Source organism: Dermochelys coriacea, chromosome 14 (genome assembly GCF_009764565.3).
Source record: "Dermochelys coriacea isolate rDerCor1 chromosome 14, rDerCor1.pri.v4, whole genome shotgun sequence".
In the NCBI taxonomy this organism is placed as follows: Eukaryota; Metazoa; Chordata; order Testudines; family Dermochelyidae; genus Dermochelys; species Dermochelys coriacea.
The window spans coordinates 14,482,527-14,505,786 of record NC_050081.1 but is presented as its reverse complement, the minus strand read 5'-3'; the positions used below and the strand labels follow the sequence as shown (position 1 = coordinate 14,505,786).

Genomic DNA, 23,260 nt, shown 5'->3' with positions numbered 1-23,260 from the left:
GACCAAAGGTCCATCTAGCCCAGTATCCTGTCTTCCGACAGTGATCAATGCCAGGTGCCCCAGAGGGAATGAACAGAACAGGTCATCATCAAGCGATCCATGCCCTGTCGCCTATTCCCAACTTCTTGTAAACAGAGGATAGGGACACCATCCCTGCCCATCCTGGCTAATAGCCATTGATGGACCTATCCTCCATGAACTTATCTAGTTCTTTTTTGAATCCTGTTATATAGTCTTGGCCTTCAAACCTTGGGCTACTCTTTCCATGTCCCCTCTGTTGCTAAAGCCAGTAAGTTCTTCCTCTAAGTAGTGTTCCATGGAGAGATTCATTCAGTCGGCCCCTTTTGGATGTTCCTCCAGCTTTCCAATGGCATGGACAGGGAACAGAAATACATTTTCCTGTATATACTTGCAAAAAGGATCCATGTTATACCACAACCATATCAATAGCACAACTGAGCCTTACGTTAGGAAATTTTTTGGATAACCATCTTATAGCCTACTAGCTTCCTACTCGGTCTATTAGAGACTGCATCTATGCGGAGCACATTCAGAAATTCTCCAAGAGCTGGTCTAGAGTCAGTGCAATTCGCTGGCCTTAGCAATAGTGAGAACACTAACGTAAACTGGGCTATGGGATTTTTAACCACTATTATTTAATCGGGTCAGAGCAGGACTAGACAGCTGGTAAAAACACCTGAGCTTGGTTTATGCTACTGCTCCCACCATGGCTAGCACTGGTATTCGGCCAATTCTGGGAGAATTTCTGCAAATGACAAGGGGAAACAAGTGTTAATTATTTTATTGCTATTCATAAGCCCAGTACAGTGATCTGAAACAACACTTACAACTTTGTAATGAGCTGTGTTTAAGACGTGGCTCTCGAGAGGTGCTTTCATTGTTTCAGGTCTCCATATAACCCGAGTCTTTAGCCATTGCATGTTCTACTCCACCTGATGAAATGTACTTGTGCCCGTCTTGCTCTTATCAAGTTAACACAGGGAAATGCTTCTCCATACTAGTCTGTTTTCAGAGGAGTTCTTTGGGCCCAACCAATAGATTCCCATCTGTTTGGTATCACCAATGTTATTGCATTTGTACTTTAAAGCTTCAGATCATTTCAAGAATTCCCCATGCCCCTTGGCCTTCTGGGTGCTTCAGTATGTATCTGCCTCAGCTGCACACAAAGAACTTCCATAACATCAAAAAAATAAAGAATGCCACAGCTGCATGCAGCAGCCCAGCCAGAACAACCCAGGCATGGTTGTTCCTCTGAATTCTCTGATCTGGACCAATTTTTCTCTGTGATGAAGGTGCTAGCATTCTCAAGGTAGCTTATTTTTCACAGAGAGATGAAGTCTTTACATCTCATGGAGAAAAATGACCGCTGTAGGCTTTGTTAATCGAAGTATTGTTTCTGAAGACCGTATGGCTCTGCGAAGAGGTGAGTGACATTTGATCATCACTCAGATCGGAAGGAGAAAGAGAGGAAACAACTTTCAAAGGCAAGGATGACAGCATTACAAACAAAAGTAGAGACGACCTTTACATGCAGCTCTCTCTCCGCTGCCAAGAGTCATCCTTTCTGCTACTGTCATCTTAATCTTCAGTACACCCAGGGCAGTGCAGACTGATGTCAGCCCCTGCAGCTGGGAAATCCACAGACTTTCACTGAATGGGGGAAAGGGTGCAGTGTACATCCTGCAGCAGACACACTGGAGGCCAATATTAACTGCTAAGGACAGAGTATAGAGATGGGTCAGTTGTGCAGCGGACTGGCTTCTCACAAAGCTGAGGCAAGTGCAAGTTCATGCACTTGTCCAAAAGGGCTGGATTGGTCAGCCTATCTGAAAGGGGAGGTGAAGTGCAGATGGCACTTTCTGAAAGAGGAGAAGCAGATGTGTCCCCTTCACTGCGTAAAAGCCAATGCGGATCAACCAGCCTGGTAGAGTTGCAGAGTGGCTCTAGCGCTCAGGATGGGTTCCAGAAACAACTTCAACACCACTCTGCTAGAACAGGCCAGGAAATGCAGTCACAGATCCTGGAGAGAGGGAGTGGTGCCTGGCCTTAGTATATCAGAAGGATACAATCATCACACCAAGAAGCCCAAACCAAGCACAGGGGCTTAATCCTTCCTCAAACTCCATTTCCAGTTCCCCCTCTCCTACAAGCTCGCAGTAGGAGCCTAACCTACCCCAAGTGCGTGGATTCAACCCCTCCCCAAGGTCTGCGTCAGAATCACCCCAAACCCAAGCCCTGCAGCTGGACTATTACTCTTTATTTACTGTATAAACCCACTTTCCTTTTAAGAATCTTCTTTTCTAATAAATCTATTACTCATCGATTCCTTTGCAATAAATAACCACTGAGGTACCACCAAGGCCATTAAACATCATTATCTGGATCAGACATCCCCTAATGGCCTGACACGGGAATCAATCAGGCTAAATCATGAATTTCCCTATACCTTTCCAAACACTACGTCTGTCAAGGAAAGAAAACCCTTGGGCCAAGGTTTAATGATCATCCTCCCTATTCTGGAGGCAGCTGGCTAGGGACAGACCAACGGCAGGCCAGCCAGGTGCCAGGTTGTTTCAGAGACGGGAGGCTTGACTGATGCATCTGCAAGAAGATAGAAGACTGGGTGATCGGAAATGGGCTAGTGAGATGAGAAGGGATTATATTTTTTGCTACCTTTAATACCCCTTTAATGAGATAATCCCTCCTTCTGGGGAGCATGGGGCTTTCAAACCTTTCATGTGCTCAGGCAACAAAGGACAGACACTGACATTCGAGATTTTCACACCGTACGGGGTCGGTGTTCGTTATTTCAAACCGCTCAACATTTGAGGTTCTGCAGCTTAATCTCTCATCCACCGTGGGAGGTTCATTTCCCCAAGCAACACCACAAATAAACCTCAGATCAGATATTCTCATCCAGCTCCGCTTAAGTACTGCTGGGGGTTTCAGGTCAGGATTACAAGCCTTTGAACTTGGCTAACCGAAATTGGCCTTTACTGCGTACAGAGTGATACTGAACAGGTGAAAAAGTCCCACCGGCTGAACTAGGGAAAGTTGTTTTTCCTTCCTGACATGGGCTGATGATAGGTATCAGTTATCAAATCTGGGTCTGGAGTAGACTGAGATAAACATTCAGAATTATAAGCCTGGGCAAAACAGAGTGTGGAAATATGCAACCTCTTCCTGAAATACATGCACATGGCCCAAATTCACTGCCATTAAGTCCTTGGATGACTGATAAGATTCAGGGTGGGTTCTCCATTAAATGCATCAGTGCTTCAAAGAGAAAACTAAAGTAGTCACCTCCTGCCACAATGAACTCTGTCCTGATGGAGTGGATTCATCCCACTTATTTCCAAGACCTGGATCCTGAAGAAATTGACCCAATGTTCAGGAGAGTCCATTGGGAGAACTGCCACACCAAGCCACACAATCCAATAGCCTTATCAAAGAGAAACATCTCTAAAATGCCCATCCTCCCCTGCCTTGACACTGGAAAATCCAAGCGTTAGTGTTCCAGTTGCAAGATGGCCAGTCTGTCAATATGTATAGTACTCTGATCACAAGAAGTAGAATTTCCACGCACCCTTAAAAAAAAAAACTTCCCTTTTTAGTGAGATACCATAAAAGACACACAAGGGGTTTAGGGAAGAAGGCAGAGTGCCTATTGAAAACAGCTTGTGCTAATTTCTAAAGCAGCCTATGGTGCACCAACGGCAAGCCACTTAGGATTCAGTACCATTTTAGCAAGTGTTCACTTATAAAACTTGTGTCTAAAATGAAGGTGACCCTGGCTTAAAAAAAATCAAAAATATCTATGGTTGACTCGGGTCTTTGAGAGGGCACGATATGGCCATGACAGAGTTACTCCAACGTCTATATACAATACCCGTAATTCAGTTTCCATCAATAGGGATGGGGTGGAGGCTTTCTAAAACTGAAGAAGTTCATCGACTCACCTATCCATCTCATCAGGGATGTCATGATCTGCAGATACTTGGTTTTCTGGACATTAAAAAAGGTGAAAGGACCCAGTAGTAGAGTAAATGCTGCCTGGAAAGATAAACAAAACAAAAACAAACAAACAAACAGGAATCAGGCTAAAAATCAGAATTTTGCTAATAAGGCCAAAAAACAGTGAAATAAACTTCTTCTGGAAAGCTCAGCTCAGACACAACTTCTGTTTGGCACCAAGATTTCTTCACTAGTTTTAAAGCTGGATTGGCTGAGACAGAAAGAGGGGACAAACTAATTGCCTGATGTCAGATTATATGCCTCAGGCAGACCGAGCTCAGGATCCTCTTAGCTTCCTGATGTTTGCTATCACCTGTACAGTACGCAGTTACTGACAAATTTTAGTACAAGCTATCAGTGTAACTTTACAGAACATTAAATATTAATCTTTGTCTGGGTATATGTTCAATTTAGGTCTTGGTAGCTGTAGCTGTGACCAGTCTGGTTGAATTAACATTGATGGGCCTGCCTTGAGGTGTACTAGCCTGAAAAACAGTGGAACCTGCCAAGTGACAAGGGTGAACCAGCTCCAGCTAAACTAATCCCTGATGTGCTACATTTTCCACTTTTACATTGAAGCATTAACAGAAAGTAACATGTGCAAACCACACCCATGAACTGAAAACTCTGAAGATAAAGAGCCTCCCAGTACCTTTGCTGTTAAGGAACACTTCATGCAGAGTGGGAAACCAAAGCTACCATCAGCAAGTGCCCTTATTAGGCATCCTGCAATTTTAATCACAGCTACCAGGCAGACCGCAGAAGGGTCTCTAAAGGCTAAATTTGTGGACATTGCAGTACCAGGATCCACTGAATATCTGACAGCTTTCCATCGCACACTCCTAGTCACTTGGCAGAAAGCAAGACTAATTGAGAAGACTTGCATTTCCTTAGACATCACACATCCCCCTACCGCTCCTCCACAGTGCAACAGAGAGACTAAACAGGTGACTGAGCCATGACCTCTTATCCAACCTCAGTGGCACTGGGGAGGGGGAGAGGGAGGGAGGGGAGAGGTGCCGCTTACCTAACAGACTAATTAGCCAAATCAGATAAGAAGCACTTTAAGAACACACACAGAATGTCAAGGGCTTGAAAGAGTTCTGAGCACCCACTGAGCAAAGCTAATGTGGTATCCAGAGGGGTTGCGTCTATTGAGAAGGTTGGGGGAAAGAGGGAGTGATACAGGAGGGGAGCTTTGCCCACCCTTTGTTTTTGTGGGGAGGGGCGGTGAGAGTGTGACAATCAATCAAGGACTGACTCAGATTCTCATCAGTAACACGTGCAAGCATAAAGAAAAGGAGTACTTGTGGCACCTTAGAGACTAACAAATTTATTAGAGCATAAGCTTTCGTGAGCTACAGCTCACTTCATCGGGTGCAAGCATAAGCTTTCACAAGCAGTAGGCTACAGGATAAAGGCCCAGAAGATACCAACACACGCTGTGTCCATTTGCATGGCAACTAGTAAGATTTTTTTTAAAATAAACAGAGCAATAAATACTTAGCATTTACATAGCTCTTTTCATCCATACATCTCCAAGCACTTTACAAAGGAAGGTAGCACTCCACTTTACAAATGCGGAAAACTGAGTCACAAAGAGGCTATAAGAAAAGGAGTACTTGTGGCACCTTAGAGACTAACAAATTTATTTGAGCATAAGCTTTTGTGAGCTACAGCTCACTTCATCGGATGCATATATGCTATATGACTTACCCAAGGTCCCACAATGAACCCATGGAGGTGCTGGGACAGAACCCAAGTTATTTAAAGACGCGCACAACTCCAGGAAATTTTTCTAAACACGTTCCAGAAAATATGTAATGCAACTCGAATGATTTCACAACACAAATATTGCCAGGTGGCCAAAATAAACCCAGGGAGGGGATTGGGAGTCAGGACTTTTGAGTTTTATTCCCAGCTCAGTCTATGATTTGCTGCAACACCTAGCAAACCACTTACCCTCTCAGCACCTTGGTTTCCCTGTTTGCAAAATAGGAATGCCAACAGGTGTGTGGGTGAGGATTAAGGTTTAAGAAATGCTTCAAGATCCTTTGAATGAGATTATCCAGGAAGCACAAAAGATATTTCAAATATAATTGGTAAGTCTTAGACAGCAAAAAGAAATATCAAGGACTTTTCAGTTCTAATACAATTGAATTAAAAGTGTTATAGAAATTAGATTTTTTTCCTCTGCGCTTTTCCTTTGATCTCCTTTTTGTGTTATGCTCCCTGAATTCCCTCCATCCCCACCCAACCCGCAGCCTCCTTTCTACTGACTGCCATTCAATCCCAAAGCAGAATGCAACCTCCAAGGGTCAGAAAGGTGGGAATATCATCATCATCAAGGATACAGATGCAGCCCAATGCACATGTGGAAAATGCAGGTGAAAGACCTGGACCAGCACTAACAAAGCAGAAGCCAAATCTACCACCACTGACATTACAGATCCATGCCCAACTGGCCTCTCTTAGAAACACATGCTCAAACTGTTAACATAATCCTCCTTCAAAAGGGATGATTAGCTCATGCATCACTAAGAGCTGAAACAAAGCGACAGACGAGGGATGGTGATAATTAAGGAACAGGTGTCCTGTGCAAATTAGAGCACACCAGAACCAACTGGCAAAACAGCACCTTAATCCAATGCACAGACAGACAAAGGGCCCTTAGGTAGCAAAGAGACAGGGTTTGAAGTCTGTATCGATCTCTTAGCACAACTGCAGCTTTAGTAGAGGATGCAGGGCCTGATTGGTATGTTCATCTCTAGACACACTTGTAAACTGAACCTGGAGAGGAAGCAGGGAACTGAATTTTGTAACAGTTGTGGGTAAAAATATAAAAAGTTCTTTTGGGGTTTTCCTCTCTAACTTTTGTACTGTTATAAATTCTCCAGCTCCCAAGCAATCTTGATCTACTAAACCCATTGACAGGTTTCAGAGTAGCAGCCGTGTTAGTCTGTATCTGCAAAAATAAATAAAAAATAAATTTGTTAGTCTCTAAGGTGCCACATGTACTTCTTTTCTTTAAGCCCATTGATCAACTTCAGAGAATAGCTTCAAACTCTCCCTCTCTCTCAAGGACTCTACTCCTCAACTTATTAGCAGTGAGATGAACACAAATCATCACGCCTGAAGGTATGGATTTCCCCCCACCCTTTTATAACAAACTATCTATTGTTCATCATAAAAGCCTGGTTTCAAGGAATGAGGTGCGAGATGAGTTCAAGAGCAGCCTAAATATTACATTACCTTCCCCATCCAGCTCCCATCAATGAACCACATTGGGCTTCCAAGGATCAATAAGAACAATGCAACGGCTTTGACTGAGATGAATCAGGTTGTGCAGATTTGAGAGCAGACCCAGTTTATAAATCAAACAGTGCTACCTGCTGAATTCTCTTTAAATGAGAAGTAGAGAGTAGTGGATGGGATTAAATAGCAAAAATCAACCCCCCAAAACCCCACAAGTTCAGTGAGATTTGAAACAGGACAGGTAATGGCCACCAGTTCCAAACCAGAAGCTCTTCCATTTAGCTGGTAAAGGAGGATCAAGAGATCAGTTTTAGTACAGTGACTGGCCCATCCTGACTAGTTCAGAATTGGAAAGCTGAAGAGACAGACCAGCCTTTTCAAAAATGTTTCAGATACATGGCCTTGTAGCCTATTGGAAAGGTGTGTGTAGGAGAGGAGGAGATAAATATGAATACATAAGCAAGATTTTCAAAACTGGGGGTTTAAAAATAAGCATGCCGCACTGCCCCATCCCACCCCGCAAAATAAAGATTAAGTACCTAAATAAGTAGGCTGTGGTGTTTCTCCCGGGAATGGGGGAAAACAGCCATATTTTCATTCCAAGGATTTTTCAAATCATTGTGTCTTCATCACAAGCTGCTACGTTCACACTGATCCAGCTTGTCCTCCCCAAGTAGTTAATTAACTCCATAACTGCCGTTATCCCATTACCTTCTTCCTGAAGGAAAGGTGAGCCAAGACTGGCATCTAGGACACAAGCTACCTCATCTGCCAACAACATTTTCTAGGCTCAGCTCTTTCTCTAAAGTGAGCTGTTTTACAAACCTTGACTCATTACATGCAACAGTTAACAAAGCCTAAGTCTGTCCAGAAAAACGGCATCAGTTACCCTCATGGAATTCAAACGGCACTATACTTTACACACCAGGGAAGAGCTCTTGCATTTTCCAGTTCAACTCCCCTGCTTTCTATCTTAGAAATATCTAAGGCCTCTATCACCTTAGCTACTAAGTTTTATCAAAATAACCCGAGGCAGAAGGAACAGACAAATCTTTAACTGAAGTGGATTATTGTACTCTGGTGGTTTACAACTACAGACAAAGAATGGAGGCTCGTTCAGTTCAACCTGAACAAGGAAGAAGAGATGTCAGCCTTTCGGCTAAGATGAAGTGCTGTGTCTAAGAGCAACCACATCCCCTATGGATGTGGGAGAAGGGAATCCTTACCATGCACTTGCAAGGGATTGGCTCACTTATCGGAGGGGGTTATTCCCTAATCTCTCTCCTCCAACCCCTTCCATTACAAAAGAAAAATTAAAAAAATATATCCAGGCCTGTTGCAGTCATGCAGGAAGTCAGGCACAAAAAAATGAAAGCCTATTCTCCTTGCAAACTCCTGTTTGTGTTGCCAGCATGACCCAGTACATAACTAGATGGTAACGTGTTTGCGGCTTTTACTGAAGATTATGTTTCCAGTCAGAGAAAATTAGAAGCTTGCTATCACAGATGTGAAGACAACAGCTTGTCTCTCTGAATTATGCTCTGCCCTGCAGGCCAGCGAACTTGATAGTTGGGCAGTTCTTGAAGTGTTAGGAGACCTCCCCACCCCACCCCATCTTTTATTTCTGGCTATAACACTGCCAAGGTTTGGGGGGTTACAAAAAACAAATAGGAATCCAGCTGTCAGTGGTTTCCCAGCCTCTCCCTCTGTCAGCTCTTAATACTTCAAAATGAAAGACAGGCCTGTTGACTTGGAGCCTTCTTGCTGCAGGGACCAAGATGGAATTTGCCGTTATTGTCAGAAACGCACACAGCGACTGAAAAAGAAATACAGTCTTTGTATTGAAATTTGCATGCCAGATAAAAAGTAGACAAGCCACTTAGGATAAGGTTACGCTTACAAAGAAAGATCACAGTAAGGTACGGGTAAGTACTAATGTGGTTATGTAAAACTGGATAGCTGTAGTGCCTCGGTCAACATCCACTGTGACAATCAGCTGAGATGCTCCAAAAGAATGTTTCCAGGTATTAGACATATTAATCAAGAATCGAATCAATGTAGAAGGTGCCTTACGCCCAGAGTCAAAAGGTTACGCTGGCCAAACAGGGTCTTTATTGGATCTGGAGAGCGAGTATGTCATCATGGCTCAAGTCCTCAGCGTTCAGAATAAGCAGGCCGCATTTTATTGAATTCGGCACTTCTCTCTCAGCTTTTTCTAAAGGAATGGGTCTCAGGGACTAGAACTAGCACCACAGACTCTGCAGGTAAATATCTGTGTGCTGAGTGTGAATGCACACGCCTGCCAAGGGACACTGATGAAAACAAGTTTCATTCACAACTTCCATCGTAACTTGCACAGTTGCCTTCAAGATCTAATCTGCAGAAAAAGTATCCACAGTGTTTAGCATTTATTGAGAATCCAACTAAATTGAGTAACTACCGTATCTTTTTGATTCAGAGCCTGGAGTATCCCCAAATTCTGAGCAATGTTTGATTAATGTGAGAACTAATCCCACAACCCCTGCCCTCTAAAACTTGAGCCAAAGCAACAGCCAATCGCAAATCAAATCTTTGCTCTGAGGCTCCTGGATCTGACTGGTGGTAGAAGTGTGGACATCTCACATGCACGGTTGTTCTCATGGTAATTTCCACCCCGTGTCTCAGACATTGGTGACTGCACATCACAAGTTCCAAGCAGCCCTTTTCTTCCCACTGAAAGGGGTGAGGGGATACAAATAAACTCTCTAAACATGGAGAAATCTGACATTTACAAGCATAAGGATCTGAGATTTAGATCAGCTGGATCACTCTTTGGTAGACTGCGTTGCCTCGGCAGGCTAAACTGGACCCTTTACAGACGCTGCAAGGCTATGGATATGGAACGTTCCCATAGCAGAGCAGAAGTTAAAGACAAGTCCAACTGAGACACCTCCGAAAGGAAACTGGTCCCTGTTAAGATTAGTTGTTTAGAAACAGAAGCAAAGAGTCTCCTTGAACAGAGCAGAAAAAGCAGTCACTTCATAGCTGGTGTAAGATGAGTAGTAATTCTGATGCCAGCTCTGCCTAGGCAAGATGTCCCTGAGCTCATCAAGCTACTCCTGCAGCCTAGGTGAACGCTGGAAGTGATGGAGACAAATGTACCACAGCTAAGAACAGCCTCTGACACCCAGCTGGCCTAGAAGAAACACCTGATGAGCTCCATGACATCTGCCCTGTTTGGGAGCCAGGGCCCTGCTCCAAGGTGTGAGGGCTCTGTAAGAGTCCCAGCTCTGGCTCCCGCCTGCATCAGGTTCTCTCCTACAGATGACATTTAGAGAACAGGGGAAGAGGAACTTGAGTTTTAACACTGACGACAGGCAGAAATATATGTGATTTCATCCCCTGATCTAGGGCCTGATCCAAAGACTATTGAAGTTGACAGGAGGAGTCTTTCCACTGATTTCAGGGGGCTTTGGATCAGGCCTTCGGCGAGTGTAAGGACACTTCTGAAGCCAGTCAGAATGGTTTAATCCACACTTCTGCCTGAAAAAACTTACCAGGTTTTAAGCTCCTCACAACATGATGTTTCTGTTCATTGTTGCTGAGGCTAAAACAGCCCAGAGTGCTTAGCCACTAAAAATGTTACCACTAGTGACTTAAACACACCCATTTGCAGCCTAGGTAACTGCCAAAACAGTGCTACCACTCCACTGTGGCACCCACTACCCCAATTCCCACATCCCAGCAGCCTCAGCCGGTCACACCACTGGTTCCAACACTTATAAGGACCAAGCTGCTACAGATTTCAAGAAGAGAGGCTTTGTGGGGCTCACTTCCTTGCAGTGCCCTCTTTCAGACCTCCTTCCAAGCCTCCTCGGCTGTCCCCCCTCGTGACAGAGGACACACTCGTCCCTCCTGCGTGATCTCAGCTCTCCAGCTAAGTGCCATCTGGCACTTTACTTAGGGCTGCATTCCAAGCTTCATCCTTCACCATCTATGGTAAGATATAATATATGGAAAAGGAGACTGATTGTTCATACAAGGTTCCCTCGAGACCTTTTATAAAAGCTAAAAGATGAAAAGACAGAGCCCCCCAGTGGCCAGCATGTGGACCATGGCTGCTGCTGTGCTGACAGGCAGGAAGTTATCAGGAAGCAGGTAATTATTGACTCTCTTATTTAAATTGGTTAAAACAATAACCCAGCAGCAGAAATGGGATTGCTCAAAGAGGCTGAGAGGGTTTTTAACCTCTTCTTCCCCCCTCCGAGCAGTAATGAAGTTCCATGGAACAATGCTGCCTCCGTTAGACACTGCATGAGGAATACTTATGGATAAAGTGTAACTGGCCTCATTTCTACCCCCCAGAGTAAAGGAGAGCTACTTTGTCACAGACTTCTGCTGTCAAAGCATTGCTGGTAATTAACATGCAGCTCTCAGGAAACACCAGGGGAGTTTTTACAGTCATAACTCATAGGGAACATATTGCCTGTACAAAGAGCAGCCTTCACAGCTGGCATTCTCCTTCAATATACAGGATCTACACAACATGGCTGGGTCAGAGGTTGAATATTCATCTAGAGCCAGAGCTACAGCTGGCAAAAGCTGGGATAGCTGCACTGAAGTAAGGGAAGCTATGCCTACTATGGACGTAGCCCCTAGTGACCTGAGAAATACATAGAGCCAGTGGTGGCGCTAAGTTCACTTACTCTTCCCTCAAGCCCTCAAAACACCCAATACCCCCTCCCAAAACCAACCACTCAGTTCCCTCCCCTCCTAAATTAAACAATCCAAACACGGCAAAGTGTTTTTGAAAAGTCCTCCTATGAAAAGATTGCAGTCCCTGGCACACACAGCCAGGATTGGAGCCAGCAGCAAGCTTGCATTCTCTGGTGTAAATATGCTTCCATAGTCATTTTTCATGAGCAAGACAAAGATAGAGACTGGCAATCTCCCGAGGTGACTGCCATCTAATTCTTCATCGATGGGGTATTTATGGTACAGTCATCTGCAGTGTCTTGTAGTCACTTTAGCGCCACCTTGACCCTTGACCTCCCATACTCTGCATCGTCTAATTGCATCCGAATCAAGCGGGAGGGGAGCAAAGAAGCTGATGGCAGTAGGAGAGCGGAGTTTGAAAGTGGAACGTCATGGGCGTGATACATGGCAGCCCCACAGAGCGAAGTTGCAGAGGTGGGCCTGCCTGTATCCTCCACAGACTGACCTCAAAATGGATCCGAAATAGAATAGGAACCCTCCTGATACTGAGTAGCCTTGAGGATTTTTTGCAACATTAGCGAGCAGGGCTATAAACAGATTCATGAGCTGCATGTACTAAAGTGTGAGAGCATAGTCATTACTACCCCCACGACGACACTGCCCTACATCTATGCAGATAGAGGAGTACTGGCAGCTAACACTATCTTTCTATTTAATATAAACCCCCATCAGGTTAGATAGTGTTAAGGTGGGAAAAACAGATAGGCTGCATGGCATATAGGCATGGAATACCCGCAAGCATGCCTCTCCACGAGCTGTTCAGTGCTAAGGGCTACCTGTGGAATTTACTCATTCTGAGCCTCTCTCTTCCCCTACCTTGTCTAGTGCACACTACACAGACTGGTGCAATAAACCCTCTGGATCACTTCAAGGATAATTTCTGCCCAGAAAGGTGACACCGATCACAGTTTGCTACAGGACAAATCTGGCCAGTCTTGGGTTACCTGTATTTATGGTAGCGCCTATAATTTTGTCCATCAGTAGCTGCTGGTTTGGTCTAAAGATCACAGCTTTGGTCAAGATAACATCCAATATTTCACCAAACAAAAGCAACAGCTCACAGGATCATAGAACTGTAGGGCTGGAAGGGACCTTGAGAGTCATCTAATTGAGCCACAGCACTGAGGCAAGTCACAACCATGTTCAGAGCACCTCCCTGATCAGTGCTCCCAAAGGGCTGAATAGACAGACGTCCCTCTCTGAACAGCAGTTGCTGGTTGGCTGGAAGTGGCTGAGGGAAGGACTCGTTATTAAAGCCCTTTGTTAGGAGCGCTCCGGAAAAAGCTCAGTGTCAGGATGAGTGACAGTGAAATCCAGGCTTCATTTAAGAAGAAAAAACACTTCTCATTGTGAAGCGAACAGACAGCTCTTTGCAAAAAAACACGTTTCAGTCCCCTGCACTATCGATTTCTCTGTAATAAGAGACAAGCTAATCCTTTAAAGCCAGTCACTTCAATCCATGTCCTTGCAGTTTCTTGGAATTCTTCCACTGTGTACCAAAGGATCAGTCTCCTTCCCCGAGTCCTGGCATCAGGGTACATTCGCCTTCCATCTGATATTCCCCTTGTCCTAAGGGAAGGGAGGTTCAAAGGAAGCTAGCAAATCCAATACCAAAAGCTGAACTTTAGAGCTAGGGATACTGACATGACAAGTCTACATCCCGCTTGTGAAACGCTGCACAGATCTCAGCCACTGTGTGAGCCAAATCAATTACAAAGTCTCGCTCACAGAGGCTAGGCATTAACCAAAAGTTGTTGTTTTTTTTTGGTTGGGAAATGTTGAGGGGGGAAAAAAGCCTTGTGACACTGCCAAGGTGATCTGTCAAAGGCACGTGATGAGCAGGCAATTAACTGCAACAGAGACAGAAATTAATGACAAGACCGAGGGAAGAATGGCTAAGAAACGAGGGGTGAATTCAACCTTAATTAGCTCCCTGACAAAAGCGGAGAACTGCTTTCATTTCCCAGACACAATTATTTTGGTGGAACTCAGCTCCCAGTTTTGCAGCCGCAGCTTCAGGGCAAACTGACCTCACTTTTTAAAAGTTGATGAGATGGAGACAGGAAAGAGACTCCGAAATCAGCCCCTCGGACTGGGTTTTTAGTCAAACAGTGCTGCATTATCGAGGCATCTGTGGCAGAAGTTAGTGTACTGATTAGTTACACTTAAAGCAGGACTTCAATCGTTCTGTTTCTCACATACCTGAATTTGCTGCAGTACTCCAGAAGATGACGCTGCAGTGTTCTGGATCACTAATGTAGGTTCTTCCTGGCTTCCAGTACTGTAATTGCCCACAGGAGTAATAGCTGCCATTCTTTTACACTGACAGTCTGTTTTTATTTCCACATTCATTTTGTAATAAAAAGCACTGGCGTTTCATTAGGAACAACATGCTCTAGGGCTAGCAAGAGAATCTTGCTAGGACACATCCCTTCTGAGAAGACTGAGCATAGGAGGATGCTATAGCAATGGCTCTGTACTGCTGTAACCCTGCTTTGGAATGTCACTAAAGAACACTGCTGTATGAGTGTGCTAGGTGGCTGTTGTAAGCAAGGTGTGTTGGCTTCACATCAGCACAATAAACTTCCCCCAAACAGTTATCCTCATGATCCCTCTATGCAGGCTTAAGCTTAGCACACCCAGTAGTGGACTCATACCAGGTGATGATATAGGAGGTCAACCCTCTCCTCCCACGTGTTCCTCACTTTCTGGCTCTGAAAGTCTCTAGGCCATTCCTAGCACAGAGACCTGCAAGAATAGATACCTGAGACAGCAGCTATGGTCTACTGATTGCTGGACGTGACTGCTGAGGGGCACAGTGGTGAAGGGTGGCAGAACACAGGGAAAGTCTTCTCAGCTGCAGAAGGGAACACTCAGAACAAGAGCATGTCTCTCCTCGGAAGATGCAGAGCTGTACAGGGGGACGCCTCCACCATGGATGGACACCTCTGCTCCCTCCCCCATCTAGAAAACTCAAAAAATTTGTGTGTGCCCCTGCCCTGAATTTTTGCATAGCATTATGGGTCCTACCGAACAGCTGACCACGCTCCACCACACAACTGGCTGCACTTCAGCTCCACCGCGTGGTGAATGATCCTTATAGTTGTAAGGCAATTTGAGATCCTTTTGGCTCAAAAGGGTTTGTGCTAAGTGTAAGCTCTTGAGAGCCAGCTGGGGCTGCAGCTTTGAAAACCGCTCTAGAAAGGCTTCATACACCCAGGGTTGTGTGCAGCACAGGGGCCATTTGGGTTAAATAGTGGTCACGGCCACTCCAATTGGCATTAGCATGAGAGGAAGGCAGGCTGTGGATTCAAGTGCTCGCATGTGGAAGAGTTTTGGCTTAATGGGGGATGCCCTTCACTAAAAGCCTCTCAACAGGGAGGCTGCACATTGCTTCTTAACAGTAGAATGTACAGAAAGACAGGTATGCCAAGGGGTTCCAGCCCTACAGGGGGTGAGTGAGGGCACACAAAGTAACAGAGACATGGGTCTCTAGTGAGAGATCAAGGCACCTCTATGCCCAGATGAGAGGACAGATTCCCAAATGCAGCCTTTTACCCACAGAGACAGACATAAGGTTACAGTCACAGCTGGGGGGGGGGGGGGGAAATGCCAAGGGGGCAGCTCTAGAGCCAGAGAAGGGGGAACAGGGAGATGAAGAGATAAGAGAAAAATAGCCCTATAGATTACAATCAAAGAGAACCCAAGCAGGAAGTACCATGCTGAGACAAGAGAAGAGGGGAAAATGCATCTACATAAAATGTACTAACTCAGCCTTAGCCCTTTCAGGTTAAATTCTGCATCTAATGAGAGGATATTTGTTCCCTTGATTATCTCCCCACCCTTCTGCACCAGCCTCTCTCATTTTCAGAGAGACCCTGCTCTGGTTGCTCATTATTCTAATCAGAATGTCAGGCTGGGGTGACATTGTCCCTTCCTGAAGAGAGACGGTGAGTGCCTGAGAGCCCACTCATTTTATTCACCACACAAGCATGTTTCCAACTGGGATAATCTCCATTAAACCATCTGTGCTCGCCTCTTCACTCAGCCCGCACCCGCTGGGCTTCCTGCGATACTGCAGCATCTGTGAACCTGTAAAACTGGATGCCATGTACCTTTCCCAATCAGCTAAAACCAGCACATCCTCCCATGGAACAGCTATACCCGATATCCTTAAACACCGCAATGCCAGGCTAGGAGAGGATCTTTTGCAGCGCCTTCCTCCAAAATGGCATTTGCTTCCCCCATTTGGGAGTTTTAGTCTGTTATGGGAAGAAACTGGGCTCCTGAGTTACCAGGAAAGGAGGGTTGATGGAAGAGAGGAAGCTAAAGCATTTCCATCTGCCCCAGTGCAGAACTGAGGCAACATTTGCCACGGTCATGTTTGATCAGAATCTCCAGATGGCTGGCGATTCCCACTGATTTAACCCCTTATTTCTTTCATGAGTATTAATCAGCCAGCTTTTCTCTAACAACAATATCATTATTTCACCATATCACTAAGGAAGGGTAACATCAGGACTGTAACAAGAAATAGGTACGAGTCCAACGCAGAGAAGGTTAAAGCTTAAATCCACTGTCCCTTCCTCCGATCCACACAGAAGACATTTGGCTGGCCTTAAGGGAAGTGTTATAAAAGGAATTGCAGCAGGGCTCAATGACCCTAAATCTGTAGGCTAACTGCACTATGAAACACACACAACAGCAGAGACTTAGATTACCTCCTTTTATAGCTCATTCCAGGCTGCCCTTAAAAATGGGTATACAACAGCCAAGTGACCCAGAAATCACTCTGGCTGCAGAAGTCGCCACTGTGCTGTGACTAACTGGTTTGAAGGGAAAGAGCAAAAAATTACCAATTTGCTTAACTGCAATCAGCGTTTGCCATCTACAGGACATGGAGTCCATGCCTCCCTTACCAACCAATTCACCCTGCAAGCTGCACCGAGTGCTGCTGTGCCTTTCATAACCCCAGCTTCCAAACCCATCCAGGCCTCCCAAATCTCCAACTTAAGGAGGCAAATGCAAGCATCAAGTAACAGGACAGGAAGAGGGAGTACAACTGAATAAAATCAATATTTTCCATGACCTGTTTATATCACAAGCCACCTTGTATTTTGGACACAGTTTACGACCAACAACACTCAGTTTGTGGAGTATGAAGGTTATGTGGGCCTGGCAGGCTATGTGTCATCCTTGCAGCCACACATAGGCGTGCTAGATTCTGTAGCAATAATAAAAATGCTGCACAGGCATGCAAATCTCCAGAGAGGGACTTAATCAGTCTAAACAGTCTCATTACGTACACAGTGCTCAACATCCACTCCCCAAAAGCAGGAATGGAGCCCATTTCTGGAGGAGGTTTTTGGACATTAAATACGATTTTTATGTCAATCATTTTCTCCTCCCTTTCTCCAGCCTAAAGACTTGGTGCTTGAACAGTTATTACTGGCAATTGAGAAAAAAAGGGAAGGGAAAAAACAGAGTCCTTGGGAGAGAAGCAGGACTGGATATTCTGCTGAAAGGTGGCATTTTGAGGTGAAAAATGCCCAGTTGCTATGATTCTTTAGCAGTTGCCACAGATTCCGCAGAAAACATTACATTTACCATTTAGCCTGAAAAAAATGGAAGTAAAAACGTTGCCAGTAATTTGCTGGCTGCACTCACATAGAAAGAGGTGGGAGCTGAGGGAGATTCATTCTTACTGAGAGTAGGGAGCAGAGTGCTGGCTATGGTGGGACCTTTGGCTGGACTGTGCTGACCTGCTTATATTCCCTCAGAAGCTGAGCCTGCAGCTCGGCCGCTGGAACAGCCAGGAAAGATGGGGAAACTAGAGACAAGAGCTCAGCAGACAGAGCTGATGCTCCCAAAAAGCAGTGCTGGTTTCTTTGGAGGATAGCGTGCCTTTCCTTCTAAGTTCTTGTGTTGTCTTTTTCCTCCTTCCCATACTGGGATTTAGTATGCAGGAAAAGCTCCTTGTTTCAGTTGCCTGATTCAGAATCCATTCACAAGAGGGAGAGTTAGGACTCAAGAACAAAAGGGCCCTGGCCTATAGGGACATTTCTCATGCTAGGGAGGAGAAGGTCCCATTTGTTTATGTTCTTGAGAGGTTTATTCCCCTTCTCCACTTCTAAATGGCTTGGGTCTTCCTTTGCATGGCTGGCTAGGCTCTGGCTACCCTGCTGGTCCTAGAGGATCCACTTCTGTACACAAACACGACAGTTTAAGGTGACAGCTATTCCATGCTGAATGTAAAGTGTTGTGGTAGAGAGACATGTACACACACACGGATTCTGAATTAGGAAACCGCTCTGCCAATTTTATCTCTGAAGTATAAAACATTTCATATGACTGCTGATCTCCAGTTTTAGTTTTGTACTACATGCAATATTCCAATTAAGCTGGGAGGAGAGGGGGGACAGTTCAGGCAATAGGCATCTCAAAGCACCATTATGTTTTGAGAAGGAAAAGCTTGATTGCACTGCAACTCGCTCCATGGAAAAAATAAGTGACTAGGAAAGAGTTTGAAACAATGCAACAAGAGACAAGAATAGCAGTCCTGTTTCATTAGTGGAAGCATTTGAGAACGTGTCACTCAGTACTCTGGTCTACCCAACTCTGGCCTTATCCGTTTGGCCACAAAGCCTACTTTCCTACAGCACAAATTTCAGACTGTTTATGCTACTTTATTGAAGATTGTTGTGGTTTTGAAACAAGTTATCCTTTCATCACTGGAGTTTTTCCAAAGTGAAATTCCAACAAAACAGGGTGGATAAAAATCAATGATTTTAAAAAAAAATAAATTAAAAAAATCAATTTTTTTTATTTAAATTGGATTTTTTTTATAAATGCTTTTGAGGAAAAAACCTATCTAAAGAAAGCTTTAATTAAGAAACATTATAGCTCAAGATATCTCATCATGGAATAGGGATTATAAATTCTAATTCTATAGTATGAGACAATTATTCATGTAATGTTTAAGAGAAGCTTTGTAAAGGAGTTCCAATAGTTCATGGAGTAGTGACCCAATCTTATGGTGTTCCACAGGCTTCTGTATAGATTATTTAGGTAATCTTTCTATCTATCCAATGGGACATAGTGCTAGCCTAGAGATACCATCAGAGATGCTTCGTTTTGCAGTTCTCAAAATGAATGCATCTCCCCAGCGATAATAGCTTGTTAACAGCAAAATGTTTTTAAATAAATAAACAGAGATGAGAAATAACAGACCACAACTCTATTGTCCCTCTGCAAATTTGTGTACACAGGGTCAATCCCTTACCTCTCCTCTAAAAGTGCAAAGTTTCAAAAAGTTCAATGAATAGAAGATTGGTTGGGGGGGGGAAGAGGAGGAGAAGAATAGATCTGGACAAGGAGAAGTCTGGAGATAAATGTGAGAAATGAGGGACATATGCTTTTTTGTTAAAATATTATATGTTTGCTGTTGAATAAAAAAAATCCAGTGTACTTAATGTTGTTTTAGTTAAATAAAACAATGTACATGTCTGCCTGGTGATGTTCTCCTCCTAATACAGCATGGCAAGAAAATCCTCCAAATATTAAAGATTAACCTGTTGAATTGGAGATCCTTCACCTCCCAATGACTTCATAAATATCTGCTTCAATTACCTTTGGTAAATAAAATAACCAATCATTCATTTTCTGATATAGCTGTAAAACTTATCTGAAAAGTTTTCAAAATAAATCACTGTTTAAAAATGTATAGTGTGTACCTTCTAAAAATGAATCCTACATCTATCTCTGAGTTGTGAAGAATATGTAGTAAGGTTATAACAACCAACAAGAATGTACTTTTATGTAGAAAACCATGATTAAATCAAGTCTTCCTGACTAGTGATTTAAATCTATTTCCATCCTGCAACAAAGTTAAAAAGGGAGAAGAAAACCTGTGTTTTATCAGGCCTTTACTGAAGCATTTCTAGCTCCTTACAAAGTAACATCTGATTGACACTGGGCTGTTAAAATGCATATTGCTATAATTTAATGATACCCTGTAAAATTTGCCACTTTGCAACACGAAGGAAAGACACCTTTTTTCCATGGACAAATATAACAGACCTACCCATTGGTCACCTGTTGTCTACAAGTTATAACAGAACAATGAAAAAGATTCATCAGCATCAAAGTCGGTTTAATTTTTAAACTCCCTTCAGGGCTGTGCCATATGAAGAATAGTTTTCCTGACCTTGACGACAACAACACTACTTGCAGCGGATTTCCATGTGCTTCATAGACAGCTAAGTGTGAACACTCTTGGAGCCTTGTTAACATTACCCTCCTTTTACAGAGGGGTTAATTAAGACAGAGGTTAGGTGACTTGCTCAAGGTCAAGCAGCAATTGAACTGCAGAGCTGGGAATAGGAGTCTGGATTTGTCCTCTTAGACATATAATCTTGCCCATATGCTTATCTAGTGGGGAATGGTAGAGATGTTAGTGAAGATGTAACTGAGCTCAAAGGTTGCACTGACAGTTTGGAGCTTTTCTATATGTTCAGCCCATTGCTGGAACAATTCCACTAATTACCTAACCATATCTCATAGCATCACATAGCCTTGTTCCCACTGATGGCAAGTGGAGAAAAGCATTGAAACCTTTTTCTTGATTACTCAATAGAGAAAGGGTTAATCACCATCACAGATGTTAGAGGATAAAGTAACCTTCAAACCTAAACAAAGACAAGCAGGGGAATAAAGTTCATGAAAGTTGCCCATAGAGACAGCAGCAAGTAAGGTTTTTGTTTTTTTTTAAATTTTCAATTATCTTTATGAGTTATAGGTGTAATATCTGGGAGACACAGTTAGTAATTAATGCATTTCTCCCTTTCCTGACGAGTGCCTTCTGTTCGGTCAAAGAGTTATTGAAATTCAGAGAGAAAATCCTCAGTCATGTAGGTTTTCAAAGAAATAAGCCAAGATGCAATTTAAAAGCAATAATATTTCTTTTAAATAATTAACCAGGCTGTGACATTTACGGATATTCCTGAGATCTAGCTCCTGTTCCAGTGCTATTATTGCAACAGTGAGGAGTGCTCAGGCATGTGATCCAGCCACCGCACTCTCCTTAGGATGGCAACTGAAAGCATTGCTTACATTTACTCCTGCCCCTGGGTTTACCTGCTGGCACTGATGATCTAATGCAACCTTCCTCTCTCTCTTTTCCATACCAGTTTCTATTTAAACCCCCAGCTAAAGTTCCAACAGGTCTGAGATTCAGGCTGCTTTTACTTTCCAAGCTATTAAAGCTCTTCACTTCCTTCTCCTCACTTCTTACCCCAGACAATGGTTTCTGTCTTCGTGTGTAACTCCCACTGAAGACAAAGAGTTTGATTCTGCCATGCAACAGAGCCACAACAATTTGATACTGTGGTGATGGGCTAGAAAATCCTAAGCTAGCCAGCCATGCTACTGAAATGGTACATAACAGAAACAGAACAATGTCTTGTGACATGTTCCCCCTCAAAAAGCAGAAGTTTGTATAAAACTACAATATTTCACACACAGAAGATTTTAAAGACACACAAAAGTTGTTGCAATATAGGAACAGATCTAACACTCGTATACAGCTTTGCATTAAACTTTAAGACCTCTATATAAAGTCAGAATCATTTCACCAAGCACTAAAGTGCAGCCACTTCTGGGTTGCAACAGCTGTTTAAACAGTACTGAGATAGACAGCATGCAGGACGGAAAGTGAAGAATATTGTATACTAAAGAGAACGCAGGGGAAATTTCGCTTAGCACAATGTGGTTAGCCAAACTATAATGTAGTCAGGCTATCAAGCCTGCAATGAGAGCATTCAGCAAATCAGACAGGGCTGAAGTCAGAATTCCAGACCTTGGCTGTTCATCTGAACACAATATGCCATAGAAACCTGTGTACATCATTTCAGACCAAATCTGATATACGGACCAGACCAATCATCCAGTTCTGAGCACTCACCAGATAGAGTCTGTAAGCATCAATCCGCCTGATTGGCCCCCAGCACTTGTCTGTATCATTATACTTCGTGCCATCTCCAACACCACAGGAGTGATTGCCAGTTACGCTGCTGAGAATGCCGTCGGAGGAGGGGGAGAGAGGAAACAAAAGCAAAACAGTAATTAATCCCTCTGAATACACTAATTGCGTCTTCCTCTCCCCTTCAGTCAAAGAGATGGGGCATGGTGGAGACACAGACATGCAGAGACTTTCCCCTGATCTTGCTGCTCTGTCATAGGCCCCAGAAAACATAAATCACTCTGATTATGTAACCATAGATAGATTCTTGGGCTCTTCACAATTATTTCAAAATGCAGGTGATGGGACTAGATGGTTGAAGTTACTAATAGTGGGATATAAAGACTTGCACCTCTAGGACACTATTTCAAATTGAGCCCAGACCAAACTTGAACAAATGTCATTCTTCTCTGACAGTTATTGTTACTTATGAGGAAGGAATTGGTCTCAGTCTAATTCTTAATGGACACCTATCCATATCACAAAAGGACTCAACTCTCAGCCTAGCTGGCCACCTCAACCGACAGATCAAGAACTTTATCAAGGATCACTCCTGGGAATGGTCCTTCAATAACAAGGAAACATAATAATGAGTTCACATTGGGGCAGCCAGTGCTGCATTAACCATGTGGGCAAGCAGGACTTAGGCCTGGCACCAAAGTTGAATCCATGTCAGGTCACGTGACTATTCAGCCAATTAATGCCAGCTTAGCTGTCTCCGGTAAAGGAGGTGTCCAACCTCACTACCCCATCTGTAAACACCGATGACCTGTTCTTGGGTCATCTCCCTCTCTGGCTTTCAGAAGTCAAGGGCAAAACCAGGTCCACTGAATATTCATTAGCCCTCCATCGCAGAAGTCACCCAAATGCAAAAGAATCTGTTCCATCCTCCATTGTTAGTGCACTAGATTCCTAGGCTTACAAAGAACTGCCATCACTCACCAGGTCACCTGCATGAGCGAGACTGGCACAGCAGCTGCGTAGATCGCTAGGTCCCCATAGAGGTAGATGATTATACAGAAGTAAAACAAGTTGACCCCCACTGTAAGAAAAGGAAACACATTAATAGGAGGGGTAGGGCCAGATGGGTCCTTGAACTCTGCTCCTAAAGGAGTCAGTGGTTCACATCACCTCCTTGTCAGGGGGTTATATTATTTTTTATTTTCTCCATCAATTTATGTATTTATTTGGCGATAA

The 23,260-nt window shown here is 43.8% G+C and overlaps 1 protein-coding gene across 10 annotated transcripts in view; it reads right to left on the bottom strand.

Annotated features, from left to right (window-relative positions):
* Positions 1-23,260, bottom strand: part of TMEM104 (transmembrane protein 104) — a 63,075-nt gene that overhangs the window by 21,154 nt on the left and 18,661 nt on the right. For all 10 annotated transcript variants that reach the window (XM_038371677.2, XM_038371680.2, XM_038371665.2 and 7 more), the window contains 3 exons: positions 23,006-23,105; positions 22,007-22,115; positions 3,981-4,074 (listed from right to left, as the gene is read on the bottom strand). In XM_038371677.2, coding sequence (XP_038227605.1) covers positions 3,981-4,074; positions 22,007-22,115; positions 23,006-23,105 — 303 coding nt within the window. The remainder of the gene's footprint in view (positions 1-3,980; positions 4,075-22,006; positions 22,116-23,005; positions 23,106-23,260) is intronic.